The sequence below is a fragment of the Alternaria rosae genome, assembly GCF_020736505.1.
Source record: "Alternaria rosae strain MPI-PUGE-AT-0040 chromosome Unknown BKA58scaffold_4, whole genome shotgun sequence".
Classification (NCBI taxonomy): Eukaryota; Fungi; Ascomycota; class Dothideomycetes; order Pleosporales; family Pleosporaceae; genus Alternaria; species Alternaria rosae.
This window is the reverse complement of record NW_025763573.1, coordinates 780,313-796,056: the sequence shown is the minus strand read 5'-3', so window position 1 is coordinate 796,056 and position 15,744 is coordinate 780,313. Positions and strand designations below refer to the sequence as shown.

At 52.7% G+C, this 15,744-nt stretch overlaps 7 protein-coding genes across 7 annotated transcripts; 2 read left to right on the top strand and 5 right to left on the bottom strand.

The window, feature by feature from the left end:
- Nucleotides 1-1,194, bottom strand: BKA58DRAFT_468199 (uncharacterized protein). The gene is made up of 2 exons (XM_046175097.1): nucleotides 482-1,194; nucleotides 1-427 (listed from the first exon to the last, which is right to left on the bottom strand). Exons 1-2 carry the CDS (start codon nucleotides 1,124-1,126, stop codon nucleotides 215-217), a joined length of 858 nt encoding a protein of 285 aa, XP_046025992.1. The 5' UTR covers nucleotides 1,127-1,194; the 3' UTR covers nucleotides 1-214.
- A 1,362-nt stretch (nucleotides 1,195-2,556) lies between these two features.
- On the top strand, nucleotides 2,557-4,006 carry BKA58DRAFT_145040 (CRAL/TRIO domain-containing protein). The gene is made up of 2 exons (XM_046164671.1): nucleotides 2,557-3,385; nucleotides 3,443-4,006. The coding sequence occupies exons 1-2, from the start codon at nucleotides 2,682-2,684 to the stop codon at nucleotides 3,873-3,875; spliced, it is 1,137 nt and encodes a 378-aa protein (XP_046025991.1). The 5' UTR covers nucleotides 2,557-2,681; the 3' UTR covers nucleotides 3,876-4,006.
- On the bottom strand, nucleotides 4,006-5,876 carry BKA58DRAFT_145064 (uncharacterized protein). Its single transcript, XM_046164672.1, has 2 exons — nucleotides 5,470-5,876; nucleotides 4,006-5,418 (listed from the first exon to the last, which is right to left on the bottom strand). The coding sequence occupies exons 1-2, from the start codon at nucleotides 5,784-5,786 to the stop codon at nucleotides 4,137-4,139; spliced, it is 1,599 nt and encodes a 532-aa protein (XP_046025990.1). The 5' UTR covers nucleotides 5,787-5,876; the 3' UTR covers nucleotides 4,006-4,136.
- Nucleotides 5,877-6,906: 1,030 nt separating this feature from the next.
- On the top strand, nucleotides 6,907-7,820 carry BKA58DRAFT_144920 (uncharacterized protein). The gene has a single exon (XM_046164668.1). The coding sequence runs from the start codon at nucleotides 7,073-7,075 to the stop codon at nucleotides 7,634-7,636; it is 564 nt and encodes a 187-aa protein (XP_046025989.1). The 5' UTR covers nucleotides 6,907-7,072; the 3' UTR covers nucleotides 7,637-7,820.
- Nucleotides 7,821-8,372, bottom strand: BKA58DRAFT_144919 (uncharacterized protein). The gene has a single exon (XM_046164667.1). It carries the CDS (start codon nucleotides 8,290-8,292, stop codon nucleotides 8,005-8,007), a length of 288 nt encoding a protein of 95 aa, XP_046025988.1. The 5' UTR covers nucleotides 8,293-8,372; the 3' UTR covers nucleotides 7,821-8,004.
- On the bottom strand, nucleotides 8,373-10,708 carry BKA58DRAFT_144949 (uncharacterized protein). The gene has a single exon (XM_046164670.1). It carries the CDS (start codon nucleotides 10,454-10,456, stop codon nucleotides 8,453-8,455), a length of 2,004 nt encoding a protein of 667 aa, XP_046025987.1. The 5' UTR covers nucleotides 10,457-10,708; the 3' UTR covers nucleotides 8,373-8,452.
- Nucleotides 10,709-12,338: 1,630 nt separating this feature from the next.
- On the bottom strand, nucleotides 12,339-14,539 carry BKA58DRAFT_144935 (major facilitator superfamily domain-containing protein). Its single transcript, XM_046164669.1, has 5 exons — nucleotides 14,233-14,539; nucleotides 13,798-14,163; nucleotides 13,697-13,750; nucleotides 13,211-13,644; nucleotides 12,339-13,161 (listed from the first exon to the last, which is right to left on the bottom strand). Exons 1-5 carry the CDS (start codon nucleotides 14,324-14,326, stop codon nucleotides 12,478-12,480), a joined length of 1,632 nt encoding a protein of 543 aa, XP_046025986.1. The 5' UTR covers nucleotides 14,327-14,539; the 3' UTR covers nucleotides 12,339-12,477.
- Between the last annotated feature and the right edge of the window lie 1,205 nt (nucleotides 14,540-15,744).

The following is a 15,744-nucleotide window of genomic DNA, read 5'->3' as shown; positions in this document are numbered from 1 at the left end:
CTGGCCACCAGACACTTGCCGAGGAGATCGTTGGTGCATGTTGTCTATATAACCCAACTCCCCGCTTATGCCTTCGGATATGGAAAACTGCATGGCTCCTCCGAGTGTTGTGAATCTTGGAACCCGGCTGCATGCAGTTTGCTCGTTGCTATCGTCTGTAAAAGGGTATATCGTACAGGGGAAATTGAAGAAGATGTGTGCCGGCCGTTGAGATCTAGTATCGTCGGCGGGGTCCACGTGGTGGTTCTTTGCGACTAGCGTCGTTGAATCCATATCGTCCATCTTGGAAGCTACCAGCGCGTGCGCCTGCACCAGTGTCAATGTCCATGTCATCCATGGACTGCGTAAGGCGGGCGGGCGGGGCTCTTGCAACGTGGGTGCTCGCAGGAACATCCTTCATGTAGACGTAGAGGAGTCTACCATCAGCCTGTTGATGGAATTAGTTTAGTCGAGCGAAGAAAAAGCTCGCCGGAACACTGACCTTCTGGTTGTTGAACGTCGCGATAACATTCTCGGCGCCCTCTCTGCTCACAAACTGCAGCTCGACCATGACCGTCGGGCTGGAAGATAAGAGCCTGCACCCCAGCGTCTCTCCTCCAATCGGGGTCATGACAGCCTCAATATCAGCGGCCGTGGTTCCAGGTGCAAAGTTACTAGCAATGACCGTACACGGACCGCCTGTCGCGGCGCCTCGAATGCTGATGCCCGGTGCAGCGTCATTGCTGCGTGTAGCCGCACCGCGACCAAGGACGGGAGCAAATTTGGTGTACGCTTTGCTATTGCGCTCGACCTGGGATGCTGACGCCGTCCGGGCGAGGTTGTTCCTGTTGTTGGCGGCGCCGCGGGGGTTGTTCAGCTTGTGCAGATCGTGTTGCCATTTGCCATCAACGTTGCCGGCTGGTTTCGCGCTTGCTGATCGCTTCTGTACGCCAGCACCACCGTTTATCCGGCTGAGCAACGAGGGCTTTTCAGATTCAACTCGCGCCCGTCCGCCGGCGCCTGGTGCGTTCGCTTTCCGGCCTCGGCTGCTAGCTCCGAGGAACTGTTGCGCGAGGGCTTCGTTCTTCTTCTTCTCGCGGGTCTGCTTGACGAAACTCTCGAAAGATGCGGTAGTTGAGGCGACCATGTTGAGCGACGGTGGAAATGGGGAGTAGTGGTGGTGGTGGTTTGGTATGGAGTGGAAGCGCGTAAGTGTCGGCCTAAGGACAACCAGCGAGCGCGTCTCCGAGAACCTTGACCCGCTTGGATAAAAGCTCGGGCCACGACCCGCTCGGCGAAACGAAACACCGCCGCGAAAAGTTCCCGTACAAAACTTGAGCCTGCAGCTTCTCTCTCTCACTCCAACAACGCGCCCAACTTTTGGTAAGTCAAAACATCCGTTCTCTCTTTGTTTACTGTTGCTATCATGATGAACACTTGTGTCGCCCCTATCATACATTCTATGGTGATCCGACCACTCAAGCCAAACGAGAATACTGATCTTTCGCAACATCTACCAATTTGTTACCAGAAGTCTTTTCAGGACATCAGCTAACAAATCATAAAGGTCTCGTTGTTCTCAGTCACAGTATGTGTTCGCGATCATGATGCGCCACTAGATGCGCTGCCGCCGACGTTGCGGTCCGTAGCTCCGCGAAGCCTTCCGTCCAGCGCATATCCTCCCCGTCCGTTGGTTACAAGCGACAGCAGACCTCGACATGATGTGGTCGAGATGGCAAGGCTTCGTGGGCTGCGATAGAGTCAAAGGTTAGACTACACCCCCATACCCCAAGCACCCATCCTTAGATGATGAGCAACAAATGTATTATCAAATACCGACCACTTCGTGGGGAATAAACTAGTTCGATTACCTGAATATCTTTCCACCCTCGAGTCTTTGTCAAAACGTCTTTAGCGGAACCGTTACTGACATCGCTCTAGGTATGCGCTAAATTGAACGCTCACTTGAAACAGCCACCAGCTCTCATTGAAAAGGTACATGATCCATCCTCTCTTCCTTCCCTTTGCAATGATGAACACCAATTCATGCTAACTCAGACGGGGTTCGCCTCACTGATTGAAAAAACATTCGAGACTTTTCATCTTTCGGCTGATTGCTCTCTCACCTGCATCTTTGTTCAGAATCATAGTCCATGTTCTATGCTAACTGTCAATCGCAGATCACTGAATGTCGATACGATCTATACCAACTGCGCTCCTCTTTCGACCGAACAAGTCGCATCGACGCGAGATGGAAGAGGTCGAGGGATTGTCCAGTGACATGACTGAAGACCAGCTTGATTGGTCGATAGACATTCGTCGACACGTATATAGCTACATATATTCATACACTTTCGATAAACATGAGTGCTTCATCACTGCGAACCTTATATCTGCTCATGCACATGGTACACTGAGGACGTGTGATTTCTGTATACTATACACGCACTGAGATCGTACAGTTAAGCATGGTAGTAGACAATCTAGGCACCTACAATAATACTGTTTCTTCCATTAGCCACTTTATCGTCGCGTAGGCAGCAAAAGGAAGTTATGCAGTTTCTTCCTTGTCCAAGCTGATACCATGACTGGGGACGCGCATTGCGGTTCCGGAGTTTAGGAACTGATCCCCGGACACTTGAAACAATTCTCCAACCCAACGTTGACAGCACAGCTAACACGCACTCGTAACGCACATCAAGATGGCAGCGAAGCCCGAAGACGTAAGCACAGCACCCACGGAAGGCGCCGGTCTCTTCAGTGGAGCAGGCTCGGAGAAGCAGCCCGAGCCTAATCCTGTAGCCGAGTCTGCCGATAAGAAGGACGGAGGAGATGCTGTCGACAGCGCAACCGCTGCGGTAGCGGATCTTTCGGTCGACGAGAAGAAAGAGGAAGCAAAGCCGACAGAAGTCACACCTGAAGCTACTGCCCCAGCTCCCGCAGCCGCTCCCGAAGTCGCAGCCAGCGATGCCAAACCCGAGCCCAGCACCGTAACACCCACACAGGGCCCCATCTGGCCAGAGACCGCACCCGAACACCCGCTCACCAAGTTCTACGACGCCTTCGAGGCCCTCACCGCCGAAGCCCAACACAACGAAGTCTACGGCATCGAGCTGAGCAAGTCGAAGCCCTTCCACACCAAGCTCATACTACAGAAGTTCCTCCGGGCCAACCAGAACGATTTGGAGAAAGCCAAGTCGCAGCTGCTCGACACGCTGAAATGGAGGAAGGAGTTTGATCCGATCAAGGCGGCAGGAGAAACATTCGCGAAGAACAAGTTTGATGGATTAGGATATGTGCTGGAGGTTGAGGGCGTACCCGAGAGCCCAAATAAGAAGGATATCGTTACCTTCAACATATATGGAGCTGTCAAGGACAACAAGGCTACCTTTGGCGATCTGGATGGGTATGCTCCCCCATTTTCAACTCCATGCAAAGAGGCCATGCTAACAAACCCCCACAGCTTCCTCCGCTGGCGCGTAGGTCTCATGGAGAAGTCAGTCCAAGCGCTCAACCTGCCCGCCGCAACAACGCCCATCCCCAACTTTGGTGAAGGCCCCGACCCATACCAAGGGTTCCAAATTCACGACTACCTCCAAGTCTCGTTCCTCCGCCGCGACCCTCTCGTCAAGACCGCAACCAACAAGACTATTGAGATACTAGGACGCCACTACCCTGAGACGCTGAGCAGGAAGTTCTTTGTCAATGTACCTGTGGTCATGGGCTGGTTGTTCAACGCGATGAAGTTGGTTGTGGCCAAGGAGACGAGCAAGAAATTTGTTGTGTTGAGTTACGGTAATCAGCTTGCTGCTGAGCTAGGTAAAGGTGTTCCGAAGAGCTATGGTGGTGAGAGGGGAGAGTTGGCCGAGTGCGCTGAGGGTATGAAGATGGAGTGATCATAGGAGTCCCATACACCGGGGCTATGGGGATGGGAGGACTGTAATGGCAGGAGATGGCAGGAGCGACAGCGCGTGCTTGTTTGGCTTAGGCCTTGTTATACCCCACTCAAAACTGTTCAATCCTTCCAGAGCGATGTAGTCAAGACAATAACTGCTTCTTTACTAAATTAAGATACTGCATATGTACTTGTGAATTCGAAACACAATGTCATGATGCTCAATGAGCAAAAAGCTGTATGCGCAAACAGTTGGATATCATTACTCCTCATCTTCCTTGCCCTTGCCCTCGATCGGCATCACGGCTCTATCGACCCAGCCCTCACCCCTCAACACACCCAATCCCTTCCTCGCAACGCCACTATTGACCGACCTGGGCGATATCTCATACAAAGCATTAACCGTCGCCAAACTAACAACGAAAAGCAGAACATCCCCGTTCTTGATACCCTTCCACCACCCCCTCTTGACACCCACCTTCCACATGGAATCAATTGACATCCTCGCCGTGTACAAGAAATTGCTCCTTCCACCTTTCCTCTCCAAGAAAGCCCAGAGTCCGCCTATGAAGCCACCCAGGAACCAGCGTTGCGTCGACAAGAAAGCTCGGGGAAGTAGGTTCTGGAACAGACAGATGGATCCCCAGCTCGTTCCTATGGCACCAGAGAGGAAGAGCGACATGCGCAGTATGCGCTTGGCTAGACTGTTCAACGAGGCGATGGGCGCGGAGAGGAAAGCCTTGTATTTCGTGATGCTCATGGCTGCGAAGAAGAGCGTGAAGAAACGGGCGATCTTGGGAAAGGCTTGGATCCAGTATTGGACGTAGGTGCGTAGACAGGACGGGTCTTGCGGGTGGAGTAAGGCGCATGACAAGGACTTGATGGCCGGATGGGCGGGAGAAGTTATCGGGGAGATGGACGTCAACCGCTTTGGTAGCGTTTCAGCGTTGGGAAAGAGGATGGGCGATACGAAGGGTGGCCAGCGCTGTCGCGAGATCTCTGCTAGGTTGTCCACTATGTCGAAAGTGCCTGGCCACTGCGCCGTGCTTGGGTAGTCTGCCGGGCGTTTCTGTATGTACTCTGGCGAGTTCTTCAATATCTGGTCTCCGAATCCAGAGGGGAAACAGTCGCGGTCGAAGACAAACGCGTGAAGTAGCTGTCCGCAAGCGACTGGCATGATCATCCAGGAGCCGAACCAACTGGGCCTGTTTTTCATGTATCCTAGCTCCTCTAAATAGTTGTAGCCAAACTCCAGGGCCCTTGTCATAATGTAGATGGCGATTGTGATGCGCAGCTGATCCCCTGGGTACACGGCGAGGAAGAAGCCTGCTAGACTGGATCCAATGGCCGGCGCCAACTTGGATGTCAAGGAACGAGATATGCGTGGGTTCCGCCGCCGGAACGACCTGCCTTCATGGCTGAGTAGGCTTTCACGGATGCGCACGAAGATGCGCCGGAGGAGGCGGTGGAAAAGGAGTATGAGGGCGAGGGAGCTGCTGAGGCGGACATTGGGTGACTTGAAGACGGAGGTTCTGGGTTGGTTCCTAAGGGAGTGTTAACGCGCATCTCTTAAACGCGAACAAATATATGCCTACCTATTCGCAGTTCCCCGCGACAGAAGCCTGGCCTTGACTACTTCCCACGCCTTCAGCCCCGAGAAGGTCACGATGCCCAATCGCAGTGCCGCGCGGAAGGCGGCTACGTTGTAGTCATCCGGACCTTTGACAATGGCGTCGTATCGCTTCGGGGTTATCGTGCGCTTCTTGACAACCGGGGCGCGCGAAAGGAGGTATTGGTGCAGCAGCTGATACTCCTTTGCCGAGATGGTGTAGCGCAGCGCATTGCGCAGGATCGGATCGATTGGTTGCGATTTAGCGGGGCCCGGCGTGGGCTGCGATGCGCCAGACGACATGGTGGGCGTCTTCGATGGTATTCGGGCTCATAGTTTGAAGGGCTGTTGTTATTGTCATTAGACGGCACACACGGAGTCTGGGGAAGCTAGCATTGATGACGATCCCTGGAGGTTGCCCACAGGAGCCGCTGATGGACCTCGGCACGGCGATCTACCCCAATCTTCTCACATGCGAACGGCATTTCTTAGTCTGGGGCTAGAGAAAGTCTCATTATGATGGTAATTTCTTTACAATCTGTAGCATCCGATACACCTACAGTAAGTCCTTCTCTAATACGTCTAGTCGCCGCTTCTGCATCTGCTCGAAACCTGTCTGGTAACGATTCGCCGTATCGCCAAACTCTGCGTCTAAGGGCCTCTCTAGTTCGTCCCGCTCGTCTTCTGTTCTCTGTGTATCGTCCTTTCTCCTAGACACACGTGCAAGTCTTGATATTTACTCTCTGCGACGCAACGTGTCGCGAGAGCTATGCGTCCAAACAAAATCTGGAGGGGCACCAATATGTGGACCACGAGGAAGGTCAAGAGCCTAGGCAGACTAGATATGTTTGCGGAACATGCGGAGCGACATTTATCTCTCAACGCGAGTTGAACCATCACTATCGAGGTGCTCATGTCCTAGATTTCGCCCTACGTCAACCAGCTCCGCCGTCACAACTCCACATCAAAGGAAAGATGAAACGCGAGCATGAACCCAACAGAGCAAGAAAGCATTTAGCTCAGCCAAACGCAGTCACGGCTAACAACACCGAGAGCGACACGGCGATCAACCACACCAATCGCCTATCATCTACTACACTCATGCCACACCAGGTGTTAGACAACATCGCCCGCATCTTCCCCGACCTTTCGTCGTCTTGCCCAGAGATTGAACAACTTATAGCTTCTGTCCGCGAACAAGTTACCTTAGCACTACTACTCTATGTACCCATTATCGAACAGACACCTTCAACATAATCGTCCACGAACAGTGTAATAGATGCACTATAGTTGGAAGCGGTAGACGGTGAGGGTCGAGTGCCACTCCCGGTGGAACCTGCAATTAGACTCGGCATAAGGAAGGATTACCTCGTCAAGCCTGTAGGATCACCGAATGACCCATTGATAGTTTTGGGGTCCTAACCGACCCTTACTACTCTGCACGCATCATACAGGACGAAAAACGATGTGGGCAACGAGGGCACATCGAGGATGCTCGTGAAGCTGGGTTTTAACGTCGTCAAACAATAGACAATTGGGGTCTTCTTTGTCGATGCGTTCTCAAGACGATAAGTTATTTATGCGAATACATGAGACATACGACATACACTAACTTTGCTTATAGGCAAACCCGCCTAGCTATGCTTGGTGATACAAGCCGGCCTCTCGATTTTCTTCCCAACCTCCTCCGATCATACTGGCAGACCTTCTTTTCTGTCTGCTTAGACCTGTCCACTGCTCGTGTCGTCTCAGTTTTTTTAGGGACAGCCTGTCGAGATTATGTCCGGTACCTGGAAGAGCGCGGTCGGCGATTCAAGACCATTCTCTCGCCAGGCAATGATAGCCTGACAGTGGCCATCGTCGAGTACGAAGACAACGACCAGACGACCATGAAGCGACTTGCCCAGGTGACATACCACCCAGAACGCTACGCAAGACATAAGAATCTTTCAATCTCAAACAACACGGAGATGTTAGCATTGCGAGAGCGAATTATCGACGTCGCAATGGCTATGCTGTACGGCGAGGCAAACACGCAAAGACTTTTCTCCGGTTGTTACTACATCTTCAACATACCCTCAGTCACATTTGTGCCTATGCAGACCCTCCTCTCCAACGGTAAAACGCCTCTCTCTCTTGTCCAAGAATACTAGCACTAATCTGATACAGATCCCGAAGCCATTACAACCTGCATGAATCTGCCTCTCTTAGACGATAATTTGTACAGAATTATCACAAACAGGACGAAAAGACTTGATTCACCGCTTTCCCCAACCGCGAAAGCGGTAATCGGCTTTTACTAGATGAGTGCATCCGATGCCCTGGCTCGGCTGGACTCCCCTGCCATCGGCGCTGTCCACGGCCTGTATGTGGAGACACACCGAGCCTTTGTAGACGAGCTCGGTCTGAGGCCCAAGGGCTACCTAGGTAGCTCTCCCTCCCTCCTTTCAAGGGAGAAACTAGACACTTACTTCTACAAAGTACAACCCTTAAAGAAAAGGCTATAAAGGCTACATTACCTTCAGATTATACAAAAACGTGTTTTAAAGCTAATGTAGGCTGCAAACATCTGTTTAGTTTTTTTCCTTGAACGGGTTGTCTCATGGATTCGATGTTGGTGCCTCCTCAGACTTGAGTCGAACGCGTACTCCTTGTTGCATGTTCCGCAAACAAATTTGTCGTTAGGCCAGAGAGCTATCTCATGGTCCACATGTTGGTGTCTATTGAGACTTGGTTTGTACGCGTAGCTCTCACCACATGTTGTGCAGACGAGCATTATCACAAGATGGGCTGTAATTGTAAATCGCATATGTATACTTGTCTATATACTCTATGGTTCCAAGGAAAACCCATGCATTACACCATCGCTTCTTCAGGCGCGAGCTGTGTGTCATGTATCGCACTAACCGCTAAATACAAACAGTGAAGACATAAGAAAGGAAATTGCACTACATTAAAACGTATAGCGTCTACAATGCGAACAAGGCAAGGGCCGCACCGAACAGAGCGCCCTTGGGCACAACGTTGAAGGGCGAGGCAGCGCCAGTGAACTCGGCTGGGGAAGAGGGACGGATTGCACCAGTACCCGTAGCAGTGCCCATTGGGACAGTGGCGGTTCCCATGGTAGAGGGGATGGGGTAAGGCGCACCACCGGCAGGTGTGGTGGCAGCTGGGGTTTGAGGAGGCTCAGCAGTGCCGGGCACAAGAGCAACGGGCTCAGTTGGGTTGGCGCCAGCAGAGGCGGGCTGAGTGGTGAAGTGAACCTGAGGGACGGTGAGAGTAGTCGTGCCGAATGTGATGGTAGTGCAAGGTGTCTCCTCAGCAGGGGTTTCGCCGGCAGCAGTGGTGGTGCCAACGACCTCAGTCATTGTTGCAGAAGAGACAGCAGTGGTGATTGCGGGAGTCTCGCCGGCAGCAGTGGTAGTGCTAGCAGCGGGAGTCTCATTGGGGTAACCGGGGCCGTATGCGCTGGAAGCAGGGGCAGAGGGAGCGGCAGAGCTCTCACCACCAGCAGGGGGAGCGGGAGGAGCAGCAGGGGTAGGGTTCAAAGGAATGTATGAAGGGCAGTCTCCAACGATGGAAGGGTTCTCGGGGACATGCTGGGCACAGATACCGATGAAGTATTGCAGACCCTTGCTAATCTCGTCATCGCTACCGCAGCGGGCAGAGATACAGTCAATAACGTTCTTGGTGAACTCGGGCTTGAGGCAGTAGCAGCTGGAGTCGGTGTTGTCCTTGCAGTCTGGGGCCGAGATCTGAAGCCATGAGTTCATGCACTTGGGAACCGAATCGGTGATGTCGACAGGAGGGTAGCTAGGGCTGGAAGGCTGAGGAGCGGCTGAGCTGGTAGCAGGGACAGCAGATGTGACAACGGCAGACGAAACAACGACGGAGGATGCTACAACAGTGGATGACTGTTCGCAGGACTCTCCGTAGCCACAGCCAGCAGCAACAGAGCTCTCAGATGTGGGTGGCACAACAACAGTGGAAGACTCCGGTTGGGGGGTAGCAGTGCTGATGGAAGGAACCGACGCAGGGTAGCTGGTGATCTCGACAGCGGAGGAAGCTGGGGGAGTGTAGGCGGGCATGGAGCTGTTGGTGTAAGGAGCACCAGAAGAGACAGGTGTCTCGGCAGGTGGGCATCCTTCGCCACCATACTGTCCACACTCGTTGGCAGAAGTAGCGGGAGTCTCGACGGCGGACGAAGAAGCAGGGGTCTCAACAGCAGATGAGATGACTGTAGTCTCTATGGCAGAGTAGGCAGTAGTCTCAACAGCGGAAGAGACAGCACTGGATGCCGGGGCAGTTGATGACTCGACGGCGATGGTGGAAGACTGAACCTCGCTTGAGGTGGGGACCTCAGGTGGAGGAGGCGGCGAAGGAGGGGAAGGAGGAGTGTATGGTGTCTCAGCGTCACAGTCGAAGCCGATGTTGTGGAAACCGATTTCGCAGGACTCCTTGTCGCCCTTGTAGTGAGAGCCAAGGTAGACCTCAACGGACTTTGCGCCACCACACTGGGTGTTCTGCAGTGTTGATCCACCAGCTGAGCAGCTGCTGTGTTGCTTGCAGATGGATCCGTCTCCCATCTTGTAGTGGAGCTCGAGCTCAGCGTCGAACTCGGCCGAGACGTCCATGTGAGTAATCGAGAAACCGCGCTGGGCACAGCCAAATGCAGCAGGCTTGTTCTTGTGGATAGTGTTCTTGATGCACTTGTTGCCAAAGGTTCGCTTGCTCAAAGAGTCCCGCTTTCCGAACGAGTTGGAGCACTTCCATCCACCAGAGAAGTCGAAGTCTCCGTAGTTGCCGACATCTTGGCCATCGTTGAGATCGGCCCAGTTGAAGCCTCCCTTCTGCTTATCATCGCAGACGTTGTTGCTGTAGTTGGGAGTGCCGAAGTTGTCGAAGAAGTTCCAGGTGGCGGCGGCTTGCTGAGCGGCGAGGCCAGTAACCAATAGAGCGTATGTAGACTTCATGGTGATATATAGATGTCGAAATCGAATTTAGGTAGCGAAGTGAATATCAATGTAAGTTGTAGTTGGACCTTAACGAATGACGGTCTAGCAAGAGAACAAAGTCAAAAAGAGTGCGACTATGTTCGTCTTGGGAAGCGAAAGTAGCAGCAAATGCAATGCTGTGATTAGAAAACAAAGCGTGTGTAGATGAACTGAGGGGAAGGACGAAGGGTCAAGATATACTTCTACCACCAGCGCTCGTTCGAAACAAGCCGTCTCGAAACATTTCTAAAGGATTGGTCCGCCGAGGGCCTCCGACTCGCATGCTCAGCCACGATCAGAACGAGTCGTCCAAGGAGGTTCCATGTCGGTCGTTGTCGCGCGCTCTGCAGGTCCACTCGGCAGTAGGGTCGTCGGTTACAAGATGGCCTGGCTAAAGATGGTGGATCCTAGTCGGATGGCTTTTGCGTGAGCACATCGTAAGCGAACAGGAGCGCTTCCGAAACGCCCTAAATAGCCCAATCATGCAGGTACGAGCCAATGGCGTCGACGGTGTGTATTTTGGCAAGCCAAGAGCGTCAAGTATATTGTGCGACAGGCCAACGACTGGTCGGGGTCCAGTGTTAGTCGTACGGACAGAAACGCAGAGCCTCAGGCTGTCGACAAGTCATCGCAACCACGCTCTGTTGCCTTTCGACTCATCTTCAGTAGGGACCCCCGAACTCACTAAGACAGTATATGCGGGCATCTGGATGGTTCCAATCTTGACCACCTCCTGTGTCTTCTCCACTAGGTGCATTCTCCTGCATCCATCCAGAGCCGTGTTGCCTAGCCAAGTCGATCTCCATTGCCTGTATTTCCTTTTCGGGCTGAGCCGCCGACCAACTATAGCCATGACGCTGTCGTTCTGAAGAATATGCACGGGCGTGTTTCATGGGTGTTCCGCCATCGCTGCGGCCAACGAGCGTCAGGAACAACAAGCTCCGGGTGACATCTATCCTAGGCCCATCGGAAGGTCGTGTCTCAAAGGCTTGATTGCTTTATTGGAAGGAGCGCGGCATGAACGAGAGCTTGGAGGAGCTGTGGGATAGCCATCGGCTTGTCGTGTTGACGCCGCAGATACTTCTGGTCAAGTTTGGGCGGGCACGACCGAGCCATGGAGGGAAATGCGCGATTCGTCGGCCGCGAACAACTCAACATCCCTCTGCAAATCAATATTGAACATCCTTCAGAATTTGATCGGACCTCTAAATTGAGGATGCATGCCTCTCAGACATTGCGCATCATGCAGGGATAAGACGACAAGCTTTAGAGACACGGCGGGAGTGGCAGTGTCAGCTCGGAACAGAGGCTCAGACCATGGCTTCATGAGCGCGGGAACGACGGCACCTTGTGTTCGCGACTTGTGGAAGACCGTGCTACGAGATGTCACGACATGAGTACACAACCGAACTCGGCTATGTGATGAACTTGGGTTTGATGGAGGCTTTCAGAGTAATAATGAAGCAGCACAGTAGATGGCAACAATCCTCCCCCCTCCAGCTGAAAGGCTGTTTCGATTACATCTCACTACTTCGGGGTATTGTCGGGTTGTCCTTTCGGACAGCCCTGACACGTTGCTATTCTCGTACTTCCCGCGTCCATGTCATCCCAGCCGTTTCAAGAATTTATCCGTTATGGAGGACCTCGCATGAACGACTGACTTTATGCTATGTTCTACCCCAGTGCTCTCAGCTGCACACTCGAGAACGGCAGTTACTGTAACTGGGGCTGTGGGAAATGTATCGTATTGTTCTTGTTGCCAAACATGTAAATGATTACAGTGATCTATGTCAATGTGAATACCGGAAACGCCGAGCGACCCATGCTAAACGCCAATTCCTTGTGTTCTGGTATCTTTGCCGTTGTACCCAGGACGCCGAAGAGCAAGCTCGCTTTTCACAAGCGAGTCGATGTGAAAAAACGAACGAAGAAAAATGCCATGCCAACTTCTCGTCTGTGATCAAACTGATGCTCAACATACGCGAGACATGCTGCACCGATTACTCTTGATCTTCTACCACAATGTGAACCACTTCGCTCCGACGACGCTCCTTAGTCAGATAGTCGCTGGCTGCGTTACGCACTCGAGCGTGACACTCATGCGCTGCGCGATTGAGAAAGGGCACCTGGAGAGCTCCGCAAATTGCGACCAGGGCGGAACCCCACCAAGCCAAAGGTGTGAAGTGAAGCTCGATAGAGAGGCCGTAGAGCAGACCGGCGATGGGACTTGCTACTGTACGGCAGGCAGCGCCGGTAGATGCAGCCAACCCGTTGATTCTTCCAAGATGCGATCTGTCTGGCGTAGCTTCTTTGATCATGATCAAAAGAAGGGGAAAGGCGAGAATCGACGTCAAGTTCCGTACGGTCAAGCAAGCGAACAGACCAGGGTAGAGCAAGTTCTCAGGGAGAAGCTGTAAGAAAGGGACAATGAAGTATGCGATCGGATGTGCTAGTGTGACCATGAGAAGCAGGCGCCATACGCCAAAGCAGTCCGCCAGTAGAGGGAAAACGATACCCTGGATCGCGAGCTGGATGATACCGTTGAGGGAAAGAATGATGCCCACATTCTGGATGGGTATGCCAAGACCACCACCCAACGACGAAGGCGAAAGGTCGAGCGCATTCATGTCATCTTCGGCGCGTTTGTCTTGAAGGAAGATGGGGAGCAGGTGATCGTATGTCATCTAGAATACAATCAGGCGGCTGTTCGTTGTAAGGGATCAGGGAACTTACAGAATGGTACGTGAAGATACCTAGGGCGACGACGAACATGATCACCGGGCGTGTGAAGACCTTTTCACTCGTTGGAGATTCTACCCAGTCTCCGTTGGAGCGCACCCGCCAGATCTCGTCGTGCTCGACTTCCACGGCGTTGAAAGTGCCGTAAGATTCTGCGGTTAGGTTTGCACACGCATCGGCCGTTGCACCTTGAGCTGGCAGAAGAGGTGTCTCTGCGACAGCCGCATCGTATTGTTCGAAATAGCCCCGTGGCTGCTTATCCGGGTGAGTCTCCTCTAGAAGAAAGTATGCCATCAAGATGGAGAGCAGAAGCAAAGAAGCGCAGATGATATTTGGGAGTAGGTAAGGGAACTTTGCGAAAAGACCTGTGGGGCTGAAGACAGATGGGAAGTTACGAGCTGGCTCAGCAAAGTATCCGCCAATCGACGCTACTGAGGTCAGTATGTGTGGCCAAAAGTCGATGGATTGATATTGTCTTACGGCCAATAATAGTACCAATGCTCCACACGAATGGCATGACCGCGTACGCCTTTGCTATTTTCCAGTTAGCACGCACGACAGAAGCACCTTTCAACACTCACGTTCATGCTCTGGTCGCTTGACCAACTCTCCAACCATGGTCTGGATAACGCCAATGTTGCCATTGAGCGCGCCGCCGAGAATGCGTCCAAGGAGCGCGACCCAAAAGTTTGGAGCTAAGCCAACAAGTAGCAAAGAGGACATTGTCCCAATACAGCCAAGTATGACAACGGGTTTTCTACCTATACGGTCGGAGACTGAGCCCCAATACATGCCTGAACATGCCTCAGCGAGCGAGAAGGCGGAGATGAGCAAACCGGCGAAGAACGGTGCATTCGTTTCGGACCCAACTTGGAAATTGGTGACGAGTTTCCATGCGTATGGAAGTATGGAAGTAAGGGCAATTGGCTCTGCGACTCGGACCAGCGCTGGAGTGCGTCGTCAGTGCGAGGCTCAGGCGAATAACCACTAGTGTCGGCGACATGGGAAAACCATACCTAGAAGGCCGAGCTGAGCGGCAGGGAATTTGTCTTGGGTGGCTTCGGGGGCATCTTGGGGGCTTGTTCTTCGGTTCTTGGTAAGAAATGACATTCTGCAACCTGATTTGGTTCTTACGGCTTCGCCAACACGCAGTCGTCGTGTAGCTCGGGGGTGGCTTGCTGTGTGAGTGGAGCTTTCTCTGCGTTTGGCCTTGAATAACCCAGGAACAAACAAAATTAACGCGCGATGGCCGTGAACAAAGGTTGTGCGATGGCGGTGTGTAGTACAAGAACGCAGAGAGTAGAAGAGGGAAAGTTCTGGCACCTGGGTCGGTGCCAGCGGTGCCACTAGAACGTCCCGGGACGATCGGCAGGCGCCTTGGCGAATTAATGTCCCAACTTAGGTCTGCAGTGATTGTCCCGCATCGATACACACTACAAGGCCTTTACACTCGCGGTTTTGTCCCTCGATAATTACTTGACTTTCGCATATCCGCTGATTTTCCCGTAAAGATGCCGCTGGAGCACAATGGGGAAAGCAACAAGGTTCCCCGTTGAGCCCCACAAGGCACGGTGGCGATAGTCAGACGCTAAGCTTGGAAGCGACTTAGTGTGAATGGTTGTTTCCGCGGCTCATTTGGTTGTGGTGACCTCAAGCGTGGACCCCGTGGACGTCATCTTTACCATGATGATCTCTTGCCCATATTTGCATCGTCTCCCAAAGGCTTGTCTCTAGGTATCCTACCAGCCAGGTACCAAGCACAACATGGGCAAACCAGACACAAAATTCTCCTTCAAGCACAGGATGGCCAAGGACGAGCTAAATCTTACCCTGCATTAAAGCCAATCAAGATCCGGCCGTACCTTTTTGCAACACCACCAGCTTAGATGTAGTGCTACACGCCTCGATACGCTATCTTCTCGCGATAAGAAGTTTGCGTGCAGCCTCCAAAAATCATTTCGCATGCCTCAAAGCTATACGATCATACATCCCGGTGTCAAAACACAGATGTGTGCGCATGTGCATGATCGCAGCTACCAGCCACTGATTTCAACTTACAGGAAGCCAATCCAACTCGTAAGTCGTCTTAACATTGACAAGACAGAAAGGAGCTTAGTCGAAGGATCATCGAATTCACTACGACAACTACACGTCCCGAAAGTATCCAACCATCTGCAACAGAAAGCAACACGACTGAGAGCTTTCATCGCGTGCTTATGTTTTTGGTCAGGAGCCTTGTGCCGCCTCGCCTGGGAAGGAGCACCAGTCTAGCCTCTAGCGCCCGCTTTGGTCCCACATCCCTCCCGCTGACCACGGCATCGCCTTGTCGACTGCATCTCTCACACTACTACTTCGCAGAACTCTTTGATGACAGACGTCTAGCATGGTTTGCTAATACGTCACACCTAGCACCGCTTTTCGGGCGGCTCAAGGACGTTGCCAAGCGGCCAATCCCGGCGCGAAGAATTTCTCGAAGACTTTTACGTGATATGTGGAGCTCGCGACGACACGGTCACGTCTCAGCGCAA

Bases quoted from the DNA above. Each gene is read 5' to 3' on its own strand.
- BKA58DRAFT_144935 (XM_046164669.1), bottom strand. From the start codon at position 14,326: ATGTCATTTCTTACCAAGAACCGAAGAACAAGCCCCCAAGATGCCCCC. The intron at 13,751-13,797 runs GTGAGTGTTGAA...ACTGGAAAATAG, and splicing joins CAAGCGACCAGAGCATGAAC to CAAAGGCGTACGCGGTCATG. The intron at 13,645-13,696 runs GTAAGACAATAT...TGACCTCAGTAG, and splicing joins CATTGGTACTATTATTGGCC to CGTCGATTGGCGGATACTTT.
- BKA58DRAFT_145064 (XM_046164672.1), bottom strand. From the start codon at position 5,786: ATGTCGTCTGGCGCATCGCAGCCCACGCCGGGCCCCGCTAAATCGCAA. The intron at 5,419-5,469 runs GTAGGCATATAT...ACACTCCCTTAG, and splicing joins TCGCGGGGAACTGCGAATAG to GAACCAACCCAGAACCTCCG.
- BKA58DRAFT_144919 (XM_046164667.1), bottom strand. From the start codon at position 8,292: ATGCGATTTACAATTACAGCCCATCTTGTGATAATGCTCGTCTGCACA.
- BKA58DRAFT_144920 (XM_046164668.1), top strand. From the start codon at position 7,073: ATGAGACATACGACATACACTAACTTTGCTTATAGGCAAACCCGCCTA.
- BKA58DRAFT_468199 (XM_046175097.1), bottom strand. From the start codon at position 1,126: ATGGTCGCCTCAACTACCGCATCTTTCGAGAGTTTCGTCAAGCAGACC. The intron at 428-481 runs GTCAGTGTTCCG...TTCCATCAACAG, and splicing joins CGACGTTCAACAACCAGAAG to GCTGATGGTAGACTCCTCTA.
- BKA58DRAFT_144949 (XM_046164670.1), bottom strand. From the start codon at position 10,456: ATGAAGTCTACATACGCTCTATTGGTTACTGGCCTCGCCGCTCAGCAA.
- BKA58DRAFT_145040 (XM_046164671.1), top strand. From the start codon at position 2,682: ATGGCAGCGAAGCCCGAAGACGTAAGCACAGCACCCACGGAAGGCGCC. The intron at 3,386-3,442 runs GTATGCTCCCCC...AAACCCCCACAG, and splicing joins ACCTTTGGCGATCTGGATGG to CTTCCTCCGCTGGCGCGTAG.